This window comes from Anomalospiza imberbis, chromosome Z (assembly GCF_031753505.1).
Source record: "Anomalospiza imberbis isolate Cuckoo-Finch-1a 21T00152 chromosome Z, ASM3175350v1, whole genome shotgun sequence".
In the NCBI taxonomy this organism is placed as follows: Eukaryota; Metazoa; Chordata; class Aves; order Passeriformes; family Viduidae; genus Anomalospiza; species Anomalospiza imberbis.
In genome coordinates this window covers 10,164,875-10,191,279 of record NC_089721.1, presented here as the reverse complement: position 1 = coordinate 10,191,279, position 26,405 = coordinate 10,164,875, and the positions used below count along the sequence as shown (strand labels likewise).

The 26,405-nt window shown below is 38.8% G+C and overlaps 1 protein-coding gene across 2 annotated transcripts in view; it reads left to right on the top strand.

Annotated features, from left to right (window-relative positions):
* Positions 1 to 26,405, top strand: part of ADAMTS12 (ADAM metallopeptidase with thrombospondin type 1 motif 12) — a 144,600-nt gene that overhangs the window by 26,359 nt on the left and 91,836 nt on the right. The window contains exon 1 of one of the 2 annotated variants that reach the window (XM_068176961.1): positions 18,844 to 19,054. The exons of the other annotated variant lie outside the window; for it this stretch is intronic. Coding sequence (XP_068033062.1) covers positions 18,989 to 19,054 — 66 coding nt within the window. The 5' untranslated portion in view covers positions 18,844 to 18,988. Of the gene's footprint in view, positions 1 to 18,843; positions 19,055 to 26,405 lie in introns of those variants that run through there. 2 annotated transcript variants of the gene reach the window in all.

The following is a 26,405-nucleotide window of genomic DNA, read 5'->3' as shown; positions in this document are numbered from 1 at the left end:
TTAGGATTTCTTAGAATTTAAAAACATGTGCAAGCAAGACAGTAGAATACTTAATATGGTGGAGTAATGATTTAATATTATAAACTTGTAACTCAGAGGGAGAACCATCTGGTCAAAAATATGTGCATTTTTCTCATTTCAAGTATAGCCCCGGGGTTGTTTTTTTCTCATTTTATTTCTTACAGCTTTTGATTTGGTTGAGAAACTAGTTAATGATGTGTGGCAATCAAAGTCATCAATAGCTAACAATGAAAATGAGAGTTAATTTTGGAATGCTCTTTTCTCTCACTCCCCTCTGTTATCAAGTAAAATGCTAAATGAGCCTATTACTCCTTATCTTAAGTTAAATTATTAGAAACAGACACTATGGTTTTTAATTTTTTTTTTTTGGGGGCGGGAATTGATCTTTCCATCAATGCCTCCTACAGGTGTTTAATATGTATGGTGTGGTGATATCCACAGATGCAAGAACAGAAGGATCACAAATAAATAGAAGGGTGATTTCCTGCTCTGTTTATAAATGCTTTTATATTTTAAAAACTGCTTTTATGGTATGATTTTTTAAAAATAGAGGGTGAACTATCTCTGAATATGTAGTAGAAAACACTGGGTTTCATAATTGAGGGCCAGTTGTTGCTCTTGATATAACAGATGTAAGTCTGCTGTGTTCAATAATTATTTCTTCTCCGGTAGCTGTAGAACAGACTCTGTAATGATATTCCAAGAGTGAAGAGCTGGACAGGGGTGAGAGGCAGTAGGGCTGTTCAGCTGCTGGACAAGAGGGCTTAGTGGCCTTCTGTGATGTGTGGGGTACTTGAAGGAGAGTATCACAGAGATTGTGTAGCAGCTCACCTCATCTGCACTTTGTAATGTGAATATCAAGGTGCATGAGCAAGGATTGGATGACCTCAGGTACCAGGAAGGCCCAGCTCCAGCAAACTCCACCTCCTGACAGCAGCCCAGACACAACTCTCTTGTCCTGGACAAGGTGAATTCAACACCAGCTGTTGTGTTTTACCCCATGGCTGCCTTGTGCTGTGCTGTAAATAAATACAGGCCTCGCTATGAGTCTTAAATGAGAGGCAGTTTATTTAAATCTAAAAATACATTAAATAGCCAGGTATCCAGGTTTATTCTCATCAACAGCTGCTAAGTTACCATCTGATGACACTGGTTGCTTGAATCCTGTCACTTAGCTGAACTTTAAAGATGATGTGGAAATTTAGTTCTGACTTAATAAACATTTCAGTTCAAAAACTTAATAAAGTCCAGAGTTTCTTCTCTGTGTTTTTGTCTGCTTTGCAGCTCTGTGGTGTGTGAAAGTAATAAATGAAATTGAAATAGCTTTTTCTGTGTGGCTCAGGGCTATAACACTTTTCAGACCTGGTGGTATATAGGAATGTCTTTGAGATAGTAACTCATCTTTTTAGAGGAAGTGGAAGGATATGGGTGACTGACGCAGATGGCCTTCCTTCGTATTATATTCAAAGAATCTCTTATTTATTATTTTTCTTGTGGTCAAATAAGAGGTAAAACTTAATCTAGAGGAATCCTAGTCTCCAAAGCATTTTTATGGACTCGTAGATGCTGGTTTGGGTTTTTTCCCCCTGGTCACATTCCCCTTATTGTATGTGCTGAACTTCAGAAAACTGGTGAAGACTCTTTAGCTTGCATGGAGAGGGTACGTATGAGAAGAGTGGATTTTCCAGCTGAAGCATGCTTGAAATTCATTACAGCCTTCTATTTTTCTTTTTTTTTTTTTTTTTTTTTAAAGCTTGTCAGATCTGAGTTTTCAATTATATTCTCCTTTCAGAGTTGCAGGAACACAGACTCTGCAACTCCCTGGAGTTGTCAGTGATTGCATTTCCCTTCCTTTGGTGTAGCAGCTCCAATCTCAGTCACTCCTCCTTTTTCCTGTGGAAGTAGTATCTGAAAAGTATGTGTGTTTGGTGGTACATGGTCACCCTGTGTTTGATACACTCTTATTCTGCATAATGAACTCGTGACAAGCAACTAATAAAGAATTTTGGACAGCAGTCACTTCTGTGCATTGATAGTGCCACATTAGTGTCAAAGGTAAGGAATTTTATTTCAAAGGTGTCTGTAATGCTCAGTGAAATGGATATTAGTAGTTTGGTAGGTTCAAGACATTTCCTACTTTTCAAAGTGGTGTTTGCTGGAAAACCTGTTGCATTCTGGCAAAAGTTACTACAATATATATATTTTCATTCAGCCCTTCTGAAGGGAAAACAGGGAGACCAGATAGAGGACGATAAGATCCTGAATCCTATTCAATTATTAAGGCAGCTATGTAAAATCCTGCCACAGTCCCACAAAAGGATTCAGGTTTTATGGATCTGTCTTACCCTGACAGCTCCCACACACCAACATCTCACCTGCAGCTTGGCTGCAGACATAGATCCTAGTGGAGCCAAGGCAGGGTTAATTGTAGTCGTGGCAATAGTTTTGGGTAATAACATTTATCTTCTGCCTTACAACCTATTTTGGAGAATATTGTGCTTGATAAGTAGGTGAGACACATTAAGGTTCTACTCAGAAGGTTTTCATTTTGCCTTGGCACATCCAGAAAATCCAGGACTTAGTTTAGCCTTGATCTCTGTTATCTGTAATTAAATGCTTAAATCTGGTGTATCTGCCTAAACAGGTAACTAAATTGATTCCATCTGAAGTATTCAAAGCCACTGAGCTGAGAGGACTTCGTTATATAGCTCTTCCCTGACATAGACCACATGGATCTTAATGTTTGCTTTTTTTTTCATTTGCTTTTCAAAGGAAGATCTCCAAGCTTTCAGAATGTAAACATCCCAGAGATAGAGAACTGAGCCTTCAGCTCCAGCTTTTATCTGAATGTCCAACATCAGCAGTTGTACAGATGTAATCAGATTCTCAGGGAAATGAGAATGTTTTTCTGGTTTTGACTGTAGGTTTCTTTAGACTGTGTGGTGCCCAACCCTTAAATATACAGTTTTTGGGGAACCAGAGCAGGGGAATGATCAAGAAAGTTTGCTCTTTCTTTTATCTGCATATACATAGCTCAGTTCCTGCTTTTTTTAGGGAAAGATACCCATTCTCTCTATGGAAATGAAGAGGGATGCATAGCCATTTAAAAAACCCTGACCCCTACAAGGCAAATCCAACCATAACCCACAATAAAAAAAAAATCCCTGACTGAAAGTAGCTTGTGCTGTGCATGCTGAGGAGAAGCAGTGTGAGACAGTGCAGTAATAAAACCAAAATGGATGATGTGCTTCATGTATTTTTTCTTAATGCTGTAACTACCCAGTGTTCTAGACCTGAGAAAGATTTGTGGTGTTCATAAATGGCAGAGATAGGTCAAAATGCCATTTGAAAACCTTACAATCCTATCTGGTGTGACTTTTACTGAAAATCTGTCCAGGCTGTCCAGGCTGTACTGGAGACCTAATGTCATTTAACTAATGTCATTTAATGCCATGCTGGTGAGTTTGGTATATATATATATATTTTTTTTTTTTTAATTTTTTTTTTTTTTACATATTTGCCTTTTCTGGTATAGACAATAGTGTTTTTGTGCTACCCAGTTTTGGGTCAGTGGATCAGTGGAGACTTTAATTTTAAGTCTTATTTTTCTATCACTTGATAAACATTGTTGGTGTTGTACACAGTGATTTATGTGTATTATTGAAAAAAACTTTTTTGTGTTTTTTTTCTCCTATCTGAAGCTTTTTAAGCAAACTAGCGTAGATATGAGCTTCATGTTTTGTTTAAATTTCAAACTTGTTATGTTTGAATTGTTAATTGTATTGTTAACCAAATCACATCTGAGTGCTACTTCTAAATAAACCCTAAAGTACAAGCATGGTAAGCAGATGGACTTGACTGTTTTCCTGAGTTCTTTTGTTAACTTGAGTAAATTCTCTTTTTACAGGAGCCAGTCATTATACTTTGGCTGTATTTTTTTAATTTGTAAGCATGCATTGTAATGTCATGAAAACTGGGTAGTCCCTGGTGTTCCTCTAGTATGCTGCCTACTTGAGCAGGAAAAATTAAATGGGAGAGTTGAAACTGAGATTATTTCCTAAATTGATAAATCCAACCTACTGCTTCAGGTTTAGCAATTTCAGAATTACTGTTTTCAAACTCATGCATGCAACATGCTGTGAAATTACTGACTGAAATGCTAGTGAAAATGTGTGTGGGGGAGTTTTTGTTTGTTTGTTTTTCTTTTTGGCTCAAAGTGATAATAATTGATTCATGTGGCCTACAGAGATAATACAATGTATCTACTTGAATTAAGGTATCAGACTCTTACCTTAAATTTCACCCATGTAAACATGTTTTGACCGTGTTTAACATTAGGAAACTAAATGTCCATATGCTGCTGATGCAGAAGGGAGACCAAGGGCACCTTAAGTACCTGGAGTCCCCCAGGTGCAGGAAATTGTTTGGTATGTCCAGGTGATTCTTGTAAGTTTGCTGTGTTGCAGAAAGTGGTGTTGGTTCCTTTCAGATATTCCAGTTTGATGTGAGGAAGATCCATCCTAATCCCAGAGAAGGGGGTGAGTTTCATCTCCACTGCTTCAGCTGGACATCTAAAGATAACGTTTACTGGCACAGATTGTATTCAAGTTTTTCAGTCTTTCTTCAGTGTTTTGTTATTTCTATGTAGATATTCAGGTTACAATCCCAAATATGTTGGCCATACAACAGGAGAGACCAAAGGTGTGTAATGTGTAATTTCCCTAGGAAATATGGGGTTTGTGTGGTAGCTGGTTGTAGTGATCTGTTGGATTGACTGTGCTACTTACTGAAACTTATCTTTTCCTTTCCTCTGTTTAAGATTGATAAGAAGTCTTCACTGATGCAGAATGTAACCATTTCTTCTTTGGAAGGACCATTAGTAATGTGTCTTATTTTTGGTGGCCTTTGCAACTTCATTGTTGCTGTAGGTACAAGGTAGCAGTTGTGTGCAGAACTGTATTCCTGCTGCTTCCACAGTATTTAAATGAGTGAACCAGATGTGTTTTATCCTTCTGAGCTTGTGTATTTCTTTGCCAAAGGCAAATTTTCATCAAAGGCAGTTTCTCTGGGATTTTTCCACAATCATGTGCAACTAAAAATTTGATTAGGCTGTTTCTGAAGGATATTACCACAAGTGTTTTTTCCAGTCTTTTAGCTGGAATGCGTTTCCATCTGACTCATCCCAAATGTCAGCAGCTAGAGAGAACTGATTTGAGTTTAGAACTGCATCTGAGGCCTGAAGATATTCATATATTCTCTTTTTGTTACTAAGGACACCTTATCCATCATTGCTGTCCTTCAAAAATCGTCTTTGGTAAGGTTGAGAAGTGCTGTCCTTCCCACAAGTGGTAAATTTTTACAGAAGTGTCCCTCACAGGCAGTTATTGGAGTTCCTGAGAGAGAAGTTTCCTGGGAGAAAGGTTTCTAGGACCAAGGTGTAGATGCTGTGTGTGGTTGTGTGGTACAGTGTGAGCACCGAAAAATTGTGCCCAAAGAAAAAATGTGGCATATGACCTGAGCAATACAAAAATGGGTGAATCTGTTTCTTTTTGATCAGCTTTCACTTGCTGGAAACTCTTGCTGGAATCCCCTGGTTCTGATTGTGTCAAAGTAAAGTGAGTTAAAGAAATGTAGGTCAATCAGGTGAGAAGAGCTGCTTCCATTTTCTTCTTTAGGATAAATTTTATTGAAAGCTGCTAAGTGCCCTAGAAAAACTGTACTCAGGTTCCAGGAATAGGATAATGATTGCATGCAAAATAAATTAAGAGAAAAACAGATCCAAAATGGCAACAAAAAAGGATTATTGTATCCAGAAGTTTGTTTGAGATGATGAATGCCTGGTTATATCTGAATGTTCATTCAAAGTAAAAAGCTCAGTCTCTAAGAAGCAGACTCAGCATCCTTCATCCTTTTGAGCTTTCAGAAATAAGATTTTGCTGATTTCATATGTTTGTGAGTAGCAGGTACTGGAAAGCCATGTGTATGGTCTTTTTTACAATCCTGTAATTCTATTACTGAGAATTAGAACAGTTATGTTAAAGCACTGTTCTTGGTGGGTTGTGTGGGCTTTGTTTTCTTTCTGGTTTTGGATCTTTTTTTTTTTAATAGTTGCCACTACATGCCATGTGGTAATTTCCATTCTGTTGTCACCCTTTATTATTGATGAGAGATGCTTTGTAGCAGTAAGCATAACGTACTTGTTAAATGCATCACTCCTTCAAAAGATGGCAATGTGTGGGAAGAATGCACAGCAAATTAAAAAAAAAAAAAAAAAAGGGGTTTTATTGAACAAATCCACCTTAACAGCTTTAAGGTTGAGAAATGCCTGCTGCGGTGTTTCTGTTACAAGTACTACTGAATCAAGGGTGCATGTGGTCTGAGATCTTTCAAACACTTGGTCATAAATGCTTTCTGTATTGATTTCTTCATAATGACACTCAGTTGTTGCTAATTCAGCAGTTTCTCATTGCTTACTCTGTTTTGTTTGATGAGAACATGTTTTTAGTTTTTTTTTTTCTTTTTTTTTGTGAACAGATTTAGGTAGTTCTTTTGAGTTTTTCTGTACTCATCAGCGTGACATACAAAAATCCATGAATTTTTCACAAAGCTAAATTGGCTAACGTGGTAGTACTATCCTGTTTTATATATACTAACTGAATACAGAGAGATGAAATTCAGATAGTTCACTGCTTTAAAGCATTTATTATAAATATCAGAGGGTTAATTTATTCTTTCTCTGACAACATAAAATCACAAGTTTTTGCATGTTCAGTTCCTGTCAGCTTCCATTGCAGTTTTGATATAAAAACAAACAGCCAAAAAATGGATATGTTATCAGGGCTTGCTTATGAAGTTTTATGTTAGTGATGTGCCCATGAATTGTATGTTGATGTTTAAAGAAATATTAGTTGCACAGGGCTTGAGAAACTGTTGATTGTTTTTGGAAAAAAAATTGAGTTACTGCAAAAAACAGAAGTGGAATTTGCCTCTGCTCTTTTCTGTTCATTTTATAACTTGGCTGATGAAGAGGATTTTATTCAGAAATAGCCTATAAGCACAGTGCAATGGTCCAAAATCTGAAACTCAATGCCATATTAGGTATAGCTGCAATAAGCTGCAACTTTGTTGGAATGATTACACATGGGGACTGGAATTTGGAACACGAACAGGGTTATTAGCACAAAAATGCCATTCTAGTGTTATTTCATGCTTAATTGTTTGGACAAACTACACTTCATATAATGGAGTTTCTAATACTCTCCTAGTATCTTTCATCACCAGCCTGTGAAGTTGTTGCACTGGTGAAGCAAAGCTGACATAATTTGGACTAAAAAATAATGCTGTTCTCAGCTGAAATTCATAATTTTGACTTATGGAATCAGTGGAATTAAGGAGAAGAATTTAAGAAGTACCCTGATAACTCTGTTGCATGCAACTGGCAGTGAAGACCTTGTCACTAAGCCTGTGTACATATTTTACCCTTATTGCTCTTTTAAAACCAGTTAGAATTCCTAAATAGCCAGGAAAGGTCCAATTTCTGAAAGATCCCAGAAATTCAAGGCAAACATGGGCTGTGTGGGACACTGCATTAATCCCAGTTTAGCTGCTGTTTGCTGACTTCCGTTTGCAATTACTAGAAGGCTGGTAGAGAGCCTTAGCAAGGAGTGAGGGAAGAGGGTTTGAAAGGGATAAATAAACATTAGGTTCTGTCTGGGAAAGGATTCTGCAGGACAATAAGAACCTGCAAGGAAGGCTTTGAGGAAATGGTGTTTAGCTCTGAAGTATTTTTGTAGCACTGCAGAAGCCAGTACATGAGAGAAGAATGATTTTTATCTGCCACACCACATAGTACATAACAGCTTTATTGGCATTATGCTTTTGAGGAAGAATGTGTTTGTGTTTTCTACTCACATGAAACTAAGGATTGCCTCCCTTTTTTAATGCAATTGTTCTGCACCCAGTGTACAAGAACTCTTTAAACCTTGCTCCAAGCACAGGCTACCTTTGCACTGGAAAGCACTGGCAGAGTTCTCTGTGACTGAACTCCCCTTCATCCATGCATGCTTTGAACAAGGTCAATTTTCATAAAGGTATCATATTCTTTTTGGTATCTGCGATAACACTATTGGAAAACAAAAGGAGACAAATCTCAGATTTCATGTTTCAGTCTTCCAGCAATCTCAGGCAAATGGAAGATTTGTACAGACTCTGGCTGTGCTTTCACAGTCTTGCACATCTCTTATGTTAAGAATCTAGCTTTAAGAAACTGAGTGGTCTGAAAGGATAGTGTTTCCTGACTTTATCTGCTTTATGGGCTCCTATACATTATGCTTTGAGAATTGACATAGTATGTAGCACTGTGTGCTCTAAACTGTATCAAGCGGGCACATATAATAACTTTACTAATTCATCTATATGAATTAGTAAAAATAATACAGATTAAATTACATTGTTTCAGGGTTAACATCTTTTAGTGTTTATGCAGTGTCATTTTTACAAACTGCTTTGTCATGTTTTTATTTCATTAATGCTACATTTCACTAATGAAAATGAGCACTGTGATTCAGCTGTATTGGAATGGGATGTAAGAGTTAAATGTCTTACAGGACTTCTTTGTGAGGTGTAGGAATAAACACAGTACAGGGAGGTAGTATTCTTTGAGTAGTGTTTTTCAGAGCAGCAAAAATTTACACAGAGACGTAAGATCCAAACAGAGGGTGACCTGTCTGATCCAGTATTTTATTCACTGGTATTGCCACTGTTACTTCAATATTATGAAATGGTCATCAAAAGGAAATAAATGAAAATAATAAATTCATAAAACCTACATTAAAAGCAGAAAATATCAGAAAGCTGTGTGGAAAAAAAATCCACAAAGACATTCAGTTACTTAAATTAATGAGAATATTTAGATATGTGTTTCTTGATTAAATACTTATATTTTGCTTCCAGTGCCTTATGGTTTTAAATGTTTCATTAGTTTGATGAATGAGGAGTTACTGCAAATTATTATAATTTAGAAATTAAACATATTCCAGAATCTCCTTCCATTCCTCATGTGATGATTAGGATATCTCTGAACAGTAGAGAATATTCTCAGTACTGCTTGTAGGGCTGCAGTTTTATGTGCACATGCCAAATTTTACTTAAGTTAAATGAAGACGTCGTGCCCCAGGTGTCTGAATTTCACACAGCAGTACAGACTTGGCAGCACTCGGGTTTTACAGCTGAGTAGAGGTGGTGTTCACCACTGCGGCAGAAAGAAGGCCGCAGTGGAACACAAATTACTGCAATGGTATCCCAGGTAAATGAGATGGATGGAGTATGACTCTGTCCCCTTCTCAACTTGTCCAGACCTACAGGATCAGTGAAGAAGACACTTGCAGGGCACTTCTTTGTGTGCAGTTTAACTCATCCCAAGACTGATGGTTCAGACCAGATGAACTTGCCTGTTCTTCAGTGATGGGGAAAGAGATTCTGAGGGCACAAGCTTAAGGGTGTATATTTATATCTGGTCTGATGAGTGCCATGTCTGGAGTTTGATATTGGCCTTGAAAAATACTATATTATGTGTGGGGATAAATGGCCCCAATCAGCCCAGTGCTAGGAGGGTAATTATTTTTTTGTGTGCTTCAACTTGCAGGAATAAATTTAACATCTGGGATTCATTTTTACCAGCTTTGCCAGAGACAAGACCCTGCAGGGACAGGAAGGGAATCCAAAGGGATAAAATTGACAATGAAAAGCCTCCGTAAAAGTAGTCAATTTGTGGCCTCTTTTCTAATGCAGGACATTGGTTTACATGATTAAAGTAATAGTTTCCTTGATAGTGGTTCTGTAATCATTTTGCACATAGCCACAAAATTGGTAGATGCTCCTTGGTTCTGCTATAGAGTATCTTCTGAGTTACTTAACTGCTGTTGAAGACTCTGCAGTCACCTTGCTGCGTAGTGTGGGCTGATGGTGGCATGCGTTCCTTTCCTTTCACAACCAGTAATCTCCCATTACACTTCTGACTTGTATCTCAGCTTGGGATCACTGACCCTCAGAGTGTAGTTGTGAGTCCATTCTCCAGAGTCCAGTTCCCACTGATGGGAATTTACTCAACAAAATTTACAGTGAACTCCCTCAATTTACTCTATAGCATAGCTTAGAAAAAAATCAGAGCATAAACAAGGCCACTCTTGCACAATAGCTACTTAAGTGTGTTTGGTCAGGATTTGAACTGGTGGCCAGCTGTAGCCAGGGATTATATTTCCTTTTCCTGCTGTAATGCTACGCATAGTGACTCCTCATGGTTTTTCTGAGCTTCTTTTTATTTCATGTCACTGCTGGAAGCTTGGCAATGTGGCTTAAGAGCAATTGATTTATTTTAACTCTGTCTGTTATTCATTATCGCATGTGTTGTATCAGAATGCAAGTCAGACTTGCATAAGTCAGAATAAAAAAATGCCACTCCCAGTATTGCATTCTGTGTGATGCAGATTAAAAGAAATTAGTGTGTTTACCTCAGACAGAGAGTAGGTGCTTCTGATCATGATGGTAACAAAGGTTTTGTCAGTAAAGAATAGAGATGGGCAGACATGACTAGTCCATGCTAGAGATCTTTAATTGAACTGCCCACAGGCAGTCATTGTCTGGGGAGGAAAGCTGTTTCTTTCTAGTTCAAGAAGAAAAAGGCAGTCCATTTCTTGAATCTTCATGACTTAGTACTCCCCATAGTTGCAAGCAACTGGGTTTTGGTGCATTGAACTACCAGGAAAGGTTTTAAAACTAGTTTTCCTCCTGGCTATTGACTGAATCCATTATTAAAAACAACAACAACAACAACAACAACAACAGCAACAAAAAAAAGAGAACTTTCTCTATCAAGTTAAATTCTGTCTGGAGTCATCACTGGGTCTTAGTCTATCTCTAAATCATGCTCTCAAACTTTGAGGACATTCCGCTTGTGAGGCTTAGTAGTTTCTGAAAAGATCAGAAAAAGACCTTCTTTCAAAAGACCTTCCTGACAAAACATTCTGCTGTCCTCCAGTGCCACACAATTACATGGACACCATGGGCTTGTCTGTTCACTGCAGGTTGCAATACCCTGGGTAAAAACTGGGTTTTTTTCTGGGAACTTGCAGCAGAAGTTCACATGAGCTCAAGAACTTTGTGTAGTAGCTCTTTCTGCTCCCCAGCCCTCTCTGTAGGCTTGACCATTCACATTCCTCCCAGTCTCTGAATTTTCAAAGATATTTTGGTGTCTCAGTGAGAAAAGGGCTGAGTTCTGCTAAGCCTGCTGTATCATTCAGCAACATTCAGTGTCAGAAGGAGCAAAGTAAGCGTGAATGAAGGAAGGATGGAAGACTTCAAGGTTATTTCTTGCATCAACATGACTTAAACATTGCCTTTTCAGAAAGTTAGGAAATTTCTGGCTTATCTCCAGCTTGACTGACCATTTACCACCCAACAGCAATACAGTCTGGAATCCCACATAGAGCACCAAGCTTAGAAGCATTTGAGAGATACACCAGAGATATAAGGATGCCCAGAATATCTGCTTGAGCAGAAAAACAGAGTCTCTGTCATGAAGTCTCTCCCACCAGAGTCCAGATCTCCATCACTGGACACTCGTCATGAGGTGACCTGCCTGAACAGTACCTTTAATCACCCTGATGCCTACAACTCTTCTTTGGTGAAGGCTTTCATAACATTTTCACATCAGGCTATGAGCCTTTAGAATCAGTCGTTGTCCTTCCAAAATATATTACTGAGGTTTAGCTCAGCAGGTGGTTTTAGGTAGTTGCAGGATGGCAGACTCAGAGAAGTAGAATTCTGCTACAGCAGTCTTCCAAGTGAGTTGAGCAGAAGCACAAACTTTGTTATTTGATTCCTTGATAGACCATGAAAACAAAACATGATGGCAATACCACTGACTTCTCCAACCTTTTAACTTGGTTAGTTGTGTCCAAATGGACAACTGAGACATCCAGTGCAGGTGAAAGGGCTGTCAGAAGGATAACTACACTATGAGGAGGCAGTCACAAGAGTACTCACCTGGACATGGAATGAAAATACTGTGTCATATTTTTCAACAGGATCTTTGAACATAATTAAGTTTTCTGTGTGCTCCTCCAAATATTGTAAAACGATGTTCTTCTTTGATGGTGAATTACAAAAAGTGCCATTTATTAAATGGATGTATTTTCGAAATCCCAGATGTTGGTAGAAGGATGCTGTGGTCTAAGTGGACAGGTCTGAACTTGGTTAGAAATCTATTAGAAATTAATCCAAAAGTACTTCTCATGTGTATTCCACTTGCAGATTATTTTTCTGTCAGCACTTTTCTATTAGAAATCAGTTCACGGACTTTCCTATTAGAAGTCCACTTGGAAGCCCTCTTGGAAGAGGGGACTGTGATGAAACCCTTATTCCTTCACTCCTTGCAGAGATGTCTTGTGTTAATTATCCAAGAAAAGAGTGTGTTTCATTTGCAGCATAGGGATTGTGAGGCATTTCTGGGAATATGATACTGTATTTGAAAAGTAGTAAATGTTGTGAAATAAGAATGAAAATATTTACCCCAGACTTTGTTACAGTTTGGGAAGAGATTAAGAGATTGGTGTTCTGGAGAGCCAGAAGTGGCCTGGATCACTGCATCTATGGAAGTACAGGCAGACAAAATTTAATACACAGACAATTGTCTCATTTATAGATGGGCTTTCTGATGTGCTTCTGATTCCTCTGTGTATGGTGTATCTGTATATGTTTAACAGATCCTGGACTTTGGCAAGCATTAAAAAAAAAAAAAAAAAAAAAAAAAAAAGGCTTAATTGGTGGCCAGTCTTAAAGCTCCATAGGACGCATGTTTTTATAATGAACTGTGCCTTGGCTACCACACAGAGAGTTTGCTGGGTTCCTCAAGAGGTAAAACGTTGCCCATAACATTTTGTAGCTTTGGCTGTAACATGGATTTTTTTGTTTCTGAGACTCACAGGGAGGTCTGTAAACCCGCATATGTGTCCCATTGTGGCAAATGAGTGTACATGGTATTGTTTATTGGATTGTTTTTCAAGCCATATCTCTGTAGGGAGCCCAAAAAATAAAATAAACCTTCCTCATGTACTCATTTTTACTGTTATTGTTACAAAGAGTAATAATTCACATGGCAGTAGTGCTGTGAATTATTATTAGTGCTGTGTGTCTGAGTCACAGGCCTTGTGGTAGGTTCGGCATAAATATCAGCAAAAACTGCTGTGAGACTGTGAGTGTAGAATAAAAGGCAGCAGGATGAGTGCAGACTGGAAAGGGATATTTTTCTTCGGAAGATGTTATGTTAGACATGTATTTTGCTGTTTTAACTTTTCCTCTCAGCAAAAGCAATGAAGTTTTCTGTTTGATTCTGAGAGTTTGTTGAGCCTTTCAGCAGAAACCCAGCTTGCAAATGCTGGTAATTCTGTGAGTGGCCCTAAAATGTGCAGATGGTATATGTCACCTAGGAAGCAGTGTTTGCTACAGGGTATTAGTGTCACTAATATTAGTGTTAGAATCCTTTGTTTGTTAGCTGTTATTCCTACAAACTTAATTTGTAGTTGTAATTTGGAGTAATGGTAATTTGGAGTTGTGGGTTTCACTCTGTTGTCCAAAAATCCATGTGGATTCCTTATGTGGGAAGAATCTGCATTAGTGGATCAGTAATACTGGCTGATACTCTCTGTGTCTGTCTCTTTTTCATGTACAGGCATACATGCAAACAGGAGTATGATATGTCTAAAAGATCTATGGCAGAGGAAAATAATTTCTCTACAATTTGAAAAGGGCTAGTATATATATGTATGTTTTCAACAAATGTTCCATCTGAAGGACTGCAGATTCAGTTCAACTGACTTATTTGTGTTTTTGCGTTACCAGTAGAACGAGACAAAGGTCAGGAGTTTTGTTGCACGTTGAGGATTGATTGTGCTAGGAGTTCTTTTCTCAGTTCTAGTGTAGCTGTAGTGCACAGTTTCTTAAATCTTCTGTAGTTGTAGGGATCCTACTGAGATGCCTGTTGTACTTCTAGTGTTTCATGTGTTCTTGATTTTAATCTGTGTGTGTGTGTAACTGTATCTTTTGCTTTTCTCTCATTTTCTTACTTTCTCTGCTACACACTGCTGTGGCTGAGAGCTGAGTGTGGTTTCAAATGAAGGAGCTAGAGGTGATCTTTCACTTCTGCAGCTGTGTTACAGTCTTCCTGAATTAGTAGGATTATTGTTTAAGGACATCAGCCAATCAAATCCCAGCAGCTTTCCTGGAGCCACAGAAGATAAAGGCTGAGACTTAAACTGTGGAAAAAAAACATGAGAAAAGACTGAAAACTAAGGAGACTGAGAATAAAAGCATCTTATCTTTATATATAATTTTTCTAATGCTTCTCAGTGGAAGATAATCTCAGACTGTGCTAAATTAATGGGATCACATCATGTGAGGAAGCCAAACATGGGGTTTTGGACAGTTTGGGCAGTAAATGCAAAGGGGAGTCTAGAGCCAAAGGAGGAGTCATCTGAGCAGTGTCTGGGTAGGCATAGCAGGAAAGTGGCTGTTGTCCTGTCAGCAGCACTGGGCATACCTGTTGAAACTGTGAAAAGATTCTTTTTTTCTTGATGTTTTGAAGAAAATTAGGCAGAGTCCAGAGAACTCTGGCCAACAACAACTGTTTTTGGCTGTGGAAGGACAAAAGAAAATGTATCCTGGTTTAGGATTAGGTCATGTAGCTTTTGGAAAACAGCCAGGAGCACTGGGGAAAGAAGCCTCCCAAAAGCAATTTTTAACTGCCAGTTGCACTACACCAGCCCTGTGATTGTGACTGCTCTGCAGAATCTATCTTGAAAGTCTTCTCATACCAAATTTGAGCTTGGGACCTGTAAGTGCTGCTCTGTTTTGAGTACTGAGCATAGAGTATGGTTAAGCATATTTTAAAGTGACAGTAGAAAGGATGGGAACAATGCATGTGTTTTCATCTGAGCCTACAGGGGATTATTCATTGCCTTTGGCATCCACATGTAGTTTGTTGTGTGATGTAGGCTATCAGGTCCATTCCTGCAAATAAATCAATGAGGCTGAGAGCCAGAGATTTATTTGTTTATTTTCTGGTTTTCATTGTCATAAAGGAGAAATAAAAAAGGCTGAGAAAGAGACACAGCAACTTGAGAAAATCTTGCCTGAATTGTTTTGGAGAAGAACACACACCCACACACACACCCACACGCACATACACACACCAAAAAAAAAAAAAAAAACAAAAAAAACAAAAAAAAAAAACCAACAAAACTTTCCCTTCCCTTGTGCAAAAACATTGTTTTTCAATTGATAGCCTTTCCATTACTGATGCTTCAGTGGAATTGTCAGGATCTGGCATCATCCTGTAGAAAAAACCTCTTTTGAGAATGTTTCTTTCTAAAGGTCACAGTCTCACATCTCAGTTGAAAAGATTTCTACAGTACAATTCTGGTATTTACCTGTGCAACTCCAGCCAATAGTGAGAGCAGAGTGAATTGCTTATTTTATTTCTTGTTTGTCCAAGTTCAAGTTTGAGAGAGGTAAATTGTGAAATATTGATGATTCAGTCCAGAATTCCTTCATAAATTAATTTGTAAACAGTTCTCTGGCTACACAAAAGCTTGTTAGAGGTTTATGTGTCAAATACACCTCTCTTTTAAAGAACTCTTAAGTCCATTGGAGTTCTGTCAGGACTGCATATGTACTAATATTTAGTATCTTCTATTTCTTCCCATTTTTATCAAGTTTTTGAATTTTTAGTATTCCTAGATTAGTAAGAGTCATGCTGAGTAGTAGCTGAAGATGCTTAGTGTATTTTGTATTTATGTAAACTTCTTTAGTAAAATATTTTATTGTGCAGAGCCATGAGCATGAGGAACATGTGTCATTTGCAGACAACATCTCTCTTATCTATATAAAAAGTATTTTCTTATTCTTTTGCATGTTTCCCTAAGTATCACCGTATCAGTGTCATGTAAAAAGTATTGAAACTTCTAAGGGAACAAACAGCTTAATTCTTAGAAAAGCTGAACATCTGTGCCATTTTTTTAAGTTTAAAGGGGTGTTCATGGTTTCTGAATTCCTTGGAGGTACATTATGAGGATTTCAAAACATGCCAGTTTTAGAGAGAAACCTTTAACACCCTGTGAGCAAATGAAGACAGTGGAACTTTAACAGAAATAAAATGAGTCCCTTTATTATTATAGCAAAATACTTTTTCTCACCTGCTTTCCAAAGAATGTTTTACTGCAATTTTTTCTCCAGATAAATAGCTCAATTCTTTTCTATTTTGACCTTTCTTTTTAGTGCTACAGCGTATTGCATTCAAACCTAAAAGGCTGACTGCTGCTTTTAAGACAAAATGAAATGCTTTTATTTCAAAAAGTGTTGTATTTCAAAACAGCGAAACTAATCTCTTTGCAGATAAAGAATGGTTTTGATGCAAAGTCTAATTCTTGTCAGTTTGAAATAAAACCAGTAATTTTTTCAACCGTCAAAACCTGGTTTTTTACAGAAATAGTTTACAAAGGAAAAACCTCACATATCCACACATAGCAAAATAGTGTGAAATGAAAATTTTAAATGAATAATTCTTAGACTGAAACCATATCCTTTGAACTTATGGGTGAGTTGTAGAACTAAGACATTTTCTTTTTGCAGGCAGACAAAAGTGTGTTTCCCAAGAATGGTTTCTACAATTGACACTTCTAAAAGAAGTGGTTGCTGCTTGCAGGAGGATCTAAGACCTATGGCACTGCAAGGTCAGCCCAAAATCCCAGCCTGCCCTGAAGTTAGTCTGAGACAAGAAGGATTAGTCTGACTTGAGAGAGGTGTGCACATGTTCTGCACTGACATCCCTGAGGGGTATCCGAGGCTGATGTTACAGCTTCAAGGAAATAGAAACCTGGAGCATGAAAGGTACAACAGGGACAAGCCCTTTGGACTGCAAAAAGAGTGAAGAAGCACTCAGCCAAGAAAGCCTTTTTTTCTATTGAAAAAGCTCCTGCAAAGACAGCATCTGAGCAGCAGATTGAGATTTCCTTCTTGGTGCAGGGTTTTAATTTTCCAGACCCTTGGCTTTGTTGAGGATGTGACTGACTTTCAGAAGGAAATTATGATCAATAGCAGATTCCTGGCAAGAGGAGTAAGAGAAGGCTGTAAAGTAGGAATATCTTCTTGACATACAGTCTGTTTCTGAGCTGCATGTGGTATTTTTCTATTCAAAAATGAGGGACTAATCTTCCCTATATAAATTTATCCAGGCATTTCTGGTACCTCTCTAAAACATTTCTGATTTCCAATTTTTTGTGGCATCTAGGAGGACTTGAGCAAAGCATTTGGCACTGCGCCACATGACATCCTTGTTTCTAAACTGTTTTTTTTTCTAAACTGGAGATATGTTTTTTCTAAACTGGGGATATGTTTGGCCCAGAACCCAGCTGTTTCCAGTGCTGAATCCAGAGCCCCATGGTGCAGTAGGGCAGGGAGGGGATTCTGCCCCTCTGCTCTGCTGAGATCCACCTGGAGCACTGCATCCAGCTCTGGGCTCCCAGCATAAGAGGGATGTGAACCTCCTGACTTAGGTGAAAAAGTGTTTCATTTCCTTTCAGCTTGTTTTGAAGCCCCCTACTTTTTTTGCTAGGGCAAAGAGATAGGAGCTCTCCAGACTCTGCCACTTGCTGCTTCCCCGTGTTGTCTGTTTTCCAGCCTTTTAGGTGCTTATTACACAAGGCCTTTCTCTGAAAAATGTTAAATTTGTTGATTTGCCACCAACTTCAGAAGCACTTTAAAGTATTCAGAAACCCTTGTCATTTCATTAGATCTCTTGCCCAACAGAAAAGTCCTGGAAATTACCAGAGTTTTTATGCTAGTCTTTGTCTAAGTTGTTTACTGAGTTACTGGTTTTGTATCAGATTTGATTTGGTTTTTATTGAGTATGTCCTGCCAAAGAGTATTTGTTTGTCTTGCAGGATTTTGCTTTTACTGCAGTGGTTTTTTTGCACAACTTGTATTTCACAGTATAGGTCATGTCTCTGCAGCTCTGAGAGAGGAGTTAATTTTCTGCCTGTAAGCTTTAGTAGCTGGAGTGCACAGGTAAATTTGATGGTATATCAGTATGCACTGTACCTCTCATATTAGTGGGAATGGATTTCAGTCAGAGTTCAGGCTTCAAGGCGGGATTTACATGACATTCAGAGCTAACTTAAATGCTTTGTGCTTTTAAACTGACCTGAATCCAGTGCTGAATCAGATCAGCCTTTGTTATGTATGAGAGGGAACTGGGATTCATAGTAGATTTGTAAAAGCATTCGTGGTGGTGTGCCAGATGCAGTCATGAAAGCACATCGTTCTCCCTTCTCAGGCTGACAGAAATAACCAGGAGATTCAAGTGATTGGCATGTGCTTTCCCTCAGGCCAGAAGGAGTTTAGCACATCTGTGGTGATTGCCAGTTACCATCATGCTGGTTCCCAGAGTGGCACGTGCTGAGCATGAGCTATGTATTGGAGACTGCACTTCATCCTGCAAGTCCTGGATCTCAGTTTGTATCTTGTTTTTATAGTTTCATTTAATTTCTTCTCCCCTCTCCTTCCACATCCCAGTTCCTACTTTCAGTCCTTTTCTAAACAGAGACTAGTTTGTGGTGCAGAGTAACCTTTTTGGTGTAATGTGTCACTCACTTACCACAGCTGCCCTCAGCTAGGACTGAATTTTCCTGTTTTCTAAGGTATTTGGTTTTGATAAGCTCCCTCCCCCTTCATTCCTCCCCAGGGACAGCACAACAAGCTGCAGCTTGAGCATGGCTCGCAGGCTGTCACAAGACTGTGCAGAGCAAATGGAGCAGCTGCTTGCACACACCACCCTGGATACAAGGGCAGTGTGTTTCAAGCTGCAGTTGTTGAGCAGAATCCATGACTCCTCATGGATTAATTAGAAGGTTCTTCCATGTCACTATGCTGCTTCTTTGGTACTGGGAAGTCACATTCTGGAAAGGCACTGGAAACATGGGTGGTAAGTAAAGAAGAGGCTGAGGGCATCTGTACAGGCTGCCTTTAAGGTCACCTTGAAATGACACTGATGTTAAGTGATGGAATGACCCTTCCATGGCATGGTGAAATTCATTCTTAAGTCCCGTCTGTGCTGTGAAGCTTCATGCGTTTGGAAAAAAGAGAGGCAGACTCCTCCTCTCGCAACACACCTATGGTGACAAATGCAGACCTAAAATATCCTCTCTGCTTCTGACACCACTTCTTGGTTTTGGGCTGAACAGAGTGAAGAGAGGAGAAGAGCATCAACAGATGGGTCATTCTAATGTTGCCTCACAAACTTCTTTTTCATCAAGCAAAATCATTTCTGTGGAGAGAAAGAAGTTTTGCTCTGACCTTCTTTTGCTCTGCTGTTGAGAGGAGTAAGGTTCCTGACAGACTTTCATCCACTGGAAAAAGGGATAATTGTGCTTTCTTCCAGCCATCTGCACATGTTGTGGCAGCTGTCATCATTTGTATCTCTGCTTTCTGGCTGTTGACTGGGGGTCCTGTAGGTCACAGTAATACAAACAATACTTGTCAATAGAAACAAAGCTACTTGTCATTTGATCAAATGCATTTGCATTTAGTTATTCTCTAATAAAGTTTGAACTCTGAAGTATTAACGTTGTCATGCTCACTGGCTTGAAATTAGTTTTAGAATATAAGTGAGCAGGAAGCCAAAACAACCATGATGCTTTCTGTCTCTGTGATTAGAGATCATGTCTGCTTTGTGAATCCTCTTACTTGACTTTTCATTCTTAATAAAAACTACTGTTTAGGCACGGAACCTTTTAACAGTCTGGTGTTAAATCTTTACTCTTCAGCATGAGATAGGCTTTGAATCATCAAACGTAGCCTGTTTTGCAAACTGTGAAAATGTACTGGCTTCCAAATCAGAGCTTCAAAACTTCTCATTCAGTGTCAGAGGGGATTTCAAATGCTGAGAAGTACAAACTATTTTTACATAGTTAATTTGCATTTTCATGAAAGGCAATTTTAATATTAACGAGATAAAAATCCCCAGTTAGTACCATGTAAGCCCCCTGGATGCAGTGCTTTCTGAACAAATTTGATTAGAAAAATTAGAGTGAGATATTTCAAAAGTATAAAGAAAACAGCTGTTGCTTTTTCTTAGTCTCACAAAATGTCTTTGGAGGAATTGGGCAAACTCTTTGTTTTTTCTGAGAACAGTAACACTTGCCTGAGTTGTTTTTTGATCCCAAATGAAGTAAAAAACTTGATAATATCACCCTCTTGGGACTAAAGTCGAAGTAAGCCTTTTGCTCTTGAAAAAGGAGTGGGGTTTTTATTACTTTTTTCTCCACTAGTTATCATTAAAGCTTCCAATATAAAAACAGGAGGAAGGGAAAGGGCAAAGCATAAATATGAGGAATAGTAAAAAACTCATAAAGGAGATGTTATTGTTCACCAAAGAGCATCCTTCAAGCTGGATAGCAAAGCTGATTGATTTTCAAATTTATATTTGGCTTGCTATTATATTTACCCTGAGATAGAGCTTGAAACCTTATTACTTTTTCATAGTCCTTGCTTGATGCAGTGCAAGTGTGTCCTAGCTGACTTTTGCAGGAGGAAACTCATCTGGGCATACTTAATTCTCAAGGTAACATCTTCAACTGATGTAATTTGCTGTGTGGCTCAGAGCACTGGCGAGGCACCATGCACCCAGGCTGTGCAGGTGGGGTGTCACCTCAGTGCCTTTGGACAGACCAGGCAGCCCAAAGAGCTGTGACCTTGTCTTCCTCAAAGACCCAGGGGAATCAGCAGCAACTGAGCAACAGGGAAATACTGACAGAAGGAGCCTCAGATCTTCAGAGTGCTCTGGACTTCAGGCAGTCCTTGGTGGTCTGTCTCAGCTGCAGTGTGAAAATCACACTGGTAAATAGAAGGAGGGTTGAAACTGTGATTGAGTTAATGAATCTTTAATAAAAAAAATTGTGCCATGCCATCTGCCTGCTGCATGGTCAGCGTGTGGCAAACACACCTTCTTTCAGCTTACTAGAACCATGCTGAGGGCTGTGTAAAATTTATTAAATACTATATTTGCTCTATTTCAAGACAATAAAAATGTCCAGTTGCTGGTACTTTAGTGGGCAAAAAAGTTTTACCCTGTTGGAATTTAATGGTGCAGCTGAGCTTTAAGTGCAGCAAAGAAGGACAGTTTTGGCTTGTGTGGATCCAATTGGACGTATTTCAAAAAGAATAAAGTGACAATGTGAAAATGAGGTGTACAACATGAAGTGACTGCTGCTGAGCACAGTTAGAGAGGTAGGGGCTTCATATTCTTCATGAACTGCTGGATTTCAAAACTGCAGAGATGCTACCTAATGAGGCTCAAAGAAACTTAATGGCCAGCAATTACCATCATTTGTGGATCTTCTGTAATGAGAAAATAAGATGGGATATTTCTACAGTGCAAATACAGCTGCAGCAACAGGGCAAGTAAATGTATGAATAAGATATCTGGACTGTTTATTCTTAAGGAAAATCACAAAATAGAAGACATAATAAATGTTTTTAGGATGAACAATAAAAATGGTAGTGGAGGATGCCATGACCTGAATGAAGCATGAACAAAGATGTCTTTTAAAATTACGGGCTCCAAGTTGTACATTTTCAAGTGAACATGCTGCAGTCTCTACAGAAGATTAATTTCACAGAGAATTTCCTTCAGTAGAAATGCATGTACCTAGGCTACTTCAGATTCTGTGTGAGATGCAAAGCTTAGAAGTGAGTTCAAGGTCCATAGAAGTGACACCTGATTCGGAATTATTTAATGAACTGTATCTGTGGCAAAGCAGAGGGGCAAATTAATGCATATTTTGGATTGTTTGCTTCTCTTACATGTTTTTATGAGCTGGGGAATTTTAATGCCTTAGCTTCTTAAGATTTATCCTGGATAACCTTCATCCAGAAAGAGTGAACAGAAAAAATGAAGTCAAATGTGGACACCATCAAACTCGTGCTATTACCCAGAGGATTGATTCTCTGCCAAGTCTCTCTGAGTGATTGTGTATCTTGAGTAGTTGTATGATAGCTGATAGACATGGCCCTAGAGACTTGACTTCTCTCCTTGCCTGAGGACATGCTCCCAGCCAGAAAGACCATCTCTCTGAAGTGTCCAGAACTGATGTCTGTCCCTTAGGAACCTGGGAACTGGAGCATGACAGGCAATCTTTTCCTGTCCAGATACCTTATTTTCTTCCACAGAAATCCATCTTGTGGTACATTTAACTATTTTTTCCCCCCTATCTTCTGTGTCTGAACTTTCTCACATAGTCCAGGGCATAACTCTACACTTCTGGCCAGTTTTCTGTCTGTTCCTAAAATATTATAGCAAGTGTGACTAAAGCATGTAAAATCTCATGGAAGGATAGTATTCTGTTCTTTTACTTATTTTGTCCTAAAAATAAGCTATTTTTTTTTCAGACCAAAGCTATATTAAACCACAAGGCAGTGTTTCAGTTCACTAAGTTGTGCTGAAAGCTTAGTTCTTTTCTGCAGAAGTGTGTAAGAGTGGATGGTGTTAATGAAAATCTTCCATCAAATTACTCAATACCTAAAATCCCCAACCTCTTTCTGTTCTGAGCAACATCATGGCAGATGTATTTTTTTTTCTAGCTCTATCTGAGGATGTAGTGAAAAATCTCCTCTGGATGCTAGGTTTTTCTTTTGGCTGAAATAGGAACAGATGAGACATTAAAAAAGAAAGATCCCTGGGGAAAAAAAACGGGACATATAGAAAGGAACTAAGTGATTAGCTAAAATAAATTTAGTGTGTGTAATATTAACAGATCATTTACTTCACCAGCTCAGTTTAGATTATTTGCAGCTGCAGTTCCCTGGTAATGCATGTTTCATATGCTACAATTTTTTCTTTAATTCTTGTATTCAAACCTAGTTTCTTTTACCAGGTATTGCAGTTATAATAAACACCTGGAGCAAAGTACCTAAAGGTATAACCCAAATCTTATCCTCTTGATCTTGCTGCTTCTAAAAGTCACTGTATTTTCAGATTCTGTCACTATCCTGTTGTCAAAAATATTGTATGAAATTTGTTGTCAGAAATATTGTTTGGTTTCAGGGAGTTACTCACTGTTCTCACTACAGATGTTACTTTTTTGGCATTATTGTCAACATAAAGTTATTGTGACTTTAGATTAAGATTGTTGTTTTTGCCCTCCCTTTTTCTCCTACCAAACACCCACTAATTCCAGGCCCTCCTGTCTGGGGTAGTATTGCAATTTCAAAACCATAGCCAAGGGTAAAACTGTTCTTTCCCTTCCTACAGGTTTCAGCTTCAGCTTCCCACGTGGAACTGATTGGAAAAAATATGTGCTTTCCACTGGAAAATGCAGATTCTACTGAAAATCAAAACAGTTGGTTGAAAACTTTTAAGTCAAAGATGTTCCAGGATCAGGAGTGTCCTTTTGGCAAGTGATGTGCAATGTAGGAAATGTGAAATGTTCAGGGAGCTGTTTGTGTCAAAATAATGAGGCACATGAATTAAAAATCCCATTAAGTGATGTAGCACCACTCCCAAATACAGTATGGTAAACATTTGCAGCCACAGCATGTCAGAATCTGAGGGCAAAGAGTGAGATTTGAAAGAGGGGAGAACAACAGTTTATAAAAAATACTGTGGAAGATTAGTAGATTTTCACCTGTAGGCTTTGAGGGAAACACATACCCCCCCAAACACACACACACATACACAGCCCACCCCTATTTTCTGACCATTTCTGTTGCTGTATTACATGGTGGCTTTTCATAAGGAAGTTCAAATGAGGAAAACTTCTCTGCAGTAATTTTTTTTTTCTGTGGTGATAACTAAACCCTTTCATTAATGTAAATATAAATGGCTTTTTTTCTGATGAGGCTTTCATAACTGCCCTCCTTTGTGTATTCTGAGGCTGTGTGAATGTGCTCAAAAGCAGGTGAAGCTCAGAAAAAGCTTATATTATATTTACATAGCTTGAAATCTGATGGACTTTAAATGAAAAAAATCTCGCTGTTATATTTGTGCGTCAGAAAAGAACAGCTATGAAGAGCAAAACTAAAGATGTATTTAATCAGAAAAGGGAATTTTGCCAGTCCTCTCAGTGCTTTGAAGTAAGTTTAATGTGAAGATTTGTCTTTTTTTTCTTTGGTCTCAGTGTCAGCATTTAACTTCTTGGTGGATACCTGTGTGGGGTGAAAGTGCAAATGCAGAGCAGGAGTTCAGTAAATGCTGGAAGTCTCTGGAAGCTTTTGGAATGCCCCTGTGTGCTGGAAATGGGCTTTTACAGTCACATGAATATAATGAAGTTTTGCCTTTTTCCCTGCCCAATACAGCTTGGATATACAGCTAAATTTTTACATGCAAGCATTGATTAGGGAGCTTAAGGTTACCACTGATAGGCTTACTTCACCTTTTATAGGATTGTCTGGCCATTCTTGTTGCAGATAGACCATGACACAATAATCTGACAACCATTGCCACTTGCTTTAAAAAATCAGGGTCTGCAATTGAAGATGGCTAGTTCTTCCTGTTCCCAACAGGCTTAAATCCCCATAAAATAATCTAATGATCCTGTCACAAATTACAAATATCCAGGAAAGATTGAACCCTGTGGAAGGAAAAGGAATGGGCAAGGATTTGTGAAGGTGTGTTGATTCCCTGAGCAGCATGAGGAAAGCCACATCACAGATTTCCTGGTCTGAGCACTGTAGATGCATTCTTGCTGCGTAGATTCACTCTTGTGTGAACATGGATAAAATGGCTGCTCCTTGTAGTGTGACTCTGGTAAAAGAAATATGAGCATTTTTAATATGTTGTTTAATAATCAGATGTCTCAATTTCTTTTTTCTTAAAAATGAAACAAAGCCCATACAGGCAGTAGCTGTAATCCCAGATGAACAAACACATGTGACTATGAGTCCTGAACCTTTGATGCTTTAGGGGTATAAAGACAGCTTTGAACCAACACCAACCTCCAGCTTTAAAACTTTGACTTCCATTGGAAGGAAAGAATATGCGATCTTCTGAACTGTTGGGTGAACTGTGAAATGACAGTCACAGTTATTTATTTGTACAGATTTGCTGTGGGATGTATTGGCCCTGTGGCAGTAAGTGTGGAGGCAGAAGGTTTCTCACTGAGCTGCCCCTTGTCTCCTTGTGTGTAGAGCCCATGGTTATTTTATAGTTTTATAAGAGAGCTTTTCTTCCATTCATATGATTTCTTTCATATTCTTAACCTCAGAGTGGCTTTCCCAACCATCCAGGGAAACTCTAAGGCTTTGGAATATTTAAAAAGATTTGAAAATTTGTCTGCTATTCTATGTTTGAATACAGCAGCTGCAGGAACAGACTGTTACTGTGTTTTTTCCCTTCTTCCAGAATAGACTAAGAGGGGTGCACTGACCACAGCAAGAAAGTGAAGAGGAAACACAACCATAAGACTGGAATACCCCAGCCTCCTGTCCCATCCCCAGTGTGGTCTGGGTTGTCAGTAGATCCTTTGCTTTTCGATTTAATACTTGTCCATATATCTTGACATGGAAGGACAGTACAGTGGTTTTGCAATGTTTGCAGTCCCTGCCGAAATGCTGAGACACAATGGACCGAGGCCATGCTTGTTGGAAGTGTGTCCTGGATCATGGCAGAGTGAGGTGTAAAAGGATCCTGTGCAGTCCAGATGGGTATCAAGGGCTCTGTAGCTTAGGCAAAGCAGGGAGGCTGATACAAAAGTTTCAGCATGTGAAATGTTGCAGCCTTTTTAGCTGAGCCACTGCATGTTCTTAATAGCTTGCTAATTCACAAAAAGCTTCTTATTGCTTCCATTGTAGCGTTGGCCTGGGGGCCAGTGAGGGTTTGTAGTGTGAGACACACTTGGACCACACAGTCCAACCCGCCTGATGGGTTGGGTAATTGATTTTGGGACTGCAGCTGGGAACAGAATTTTGATTTGCACTTATGAAACAGCTTCTATTCCAGTCTTGATCTCCGGGGGATGGGTGCAAAACACCAGAAGAACAAGATGTAGCTCTTCCTCGTGCATCATGTTTGTCAAATCAGCTTTTGACCTTTTGCTTGCTTTGTAAAAATATGAGAGTCTTTGACTCAGTTTCAGGTTATTAGGAAGGAGATATTTTTTTCTTTTTCCTGTGGACTGTAATGAGTGTGAGGTGTGAAACAGCCTAGATGCATGCAGCAGAATAAGTACTGAAAACCTGTTGTCTTCGTATTTCTACAGTGTAATGATTGGCTTGTGAGGAAAGCTCGGGGTTGGTGGTATGAAGAGTATATTTATTTTTGTCTTCTAGTACTGAACAGA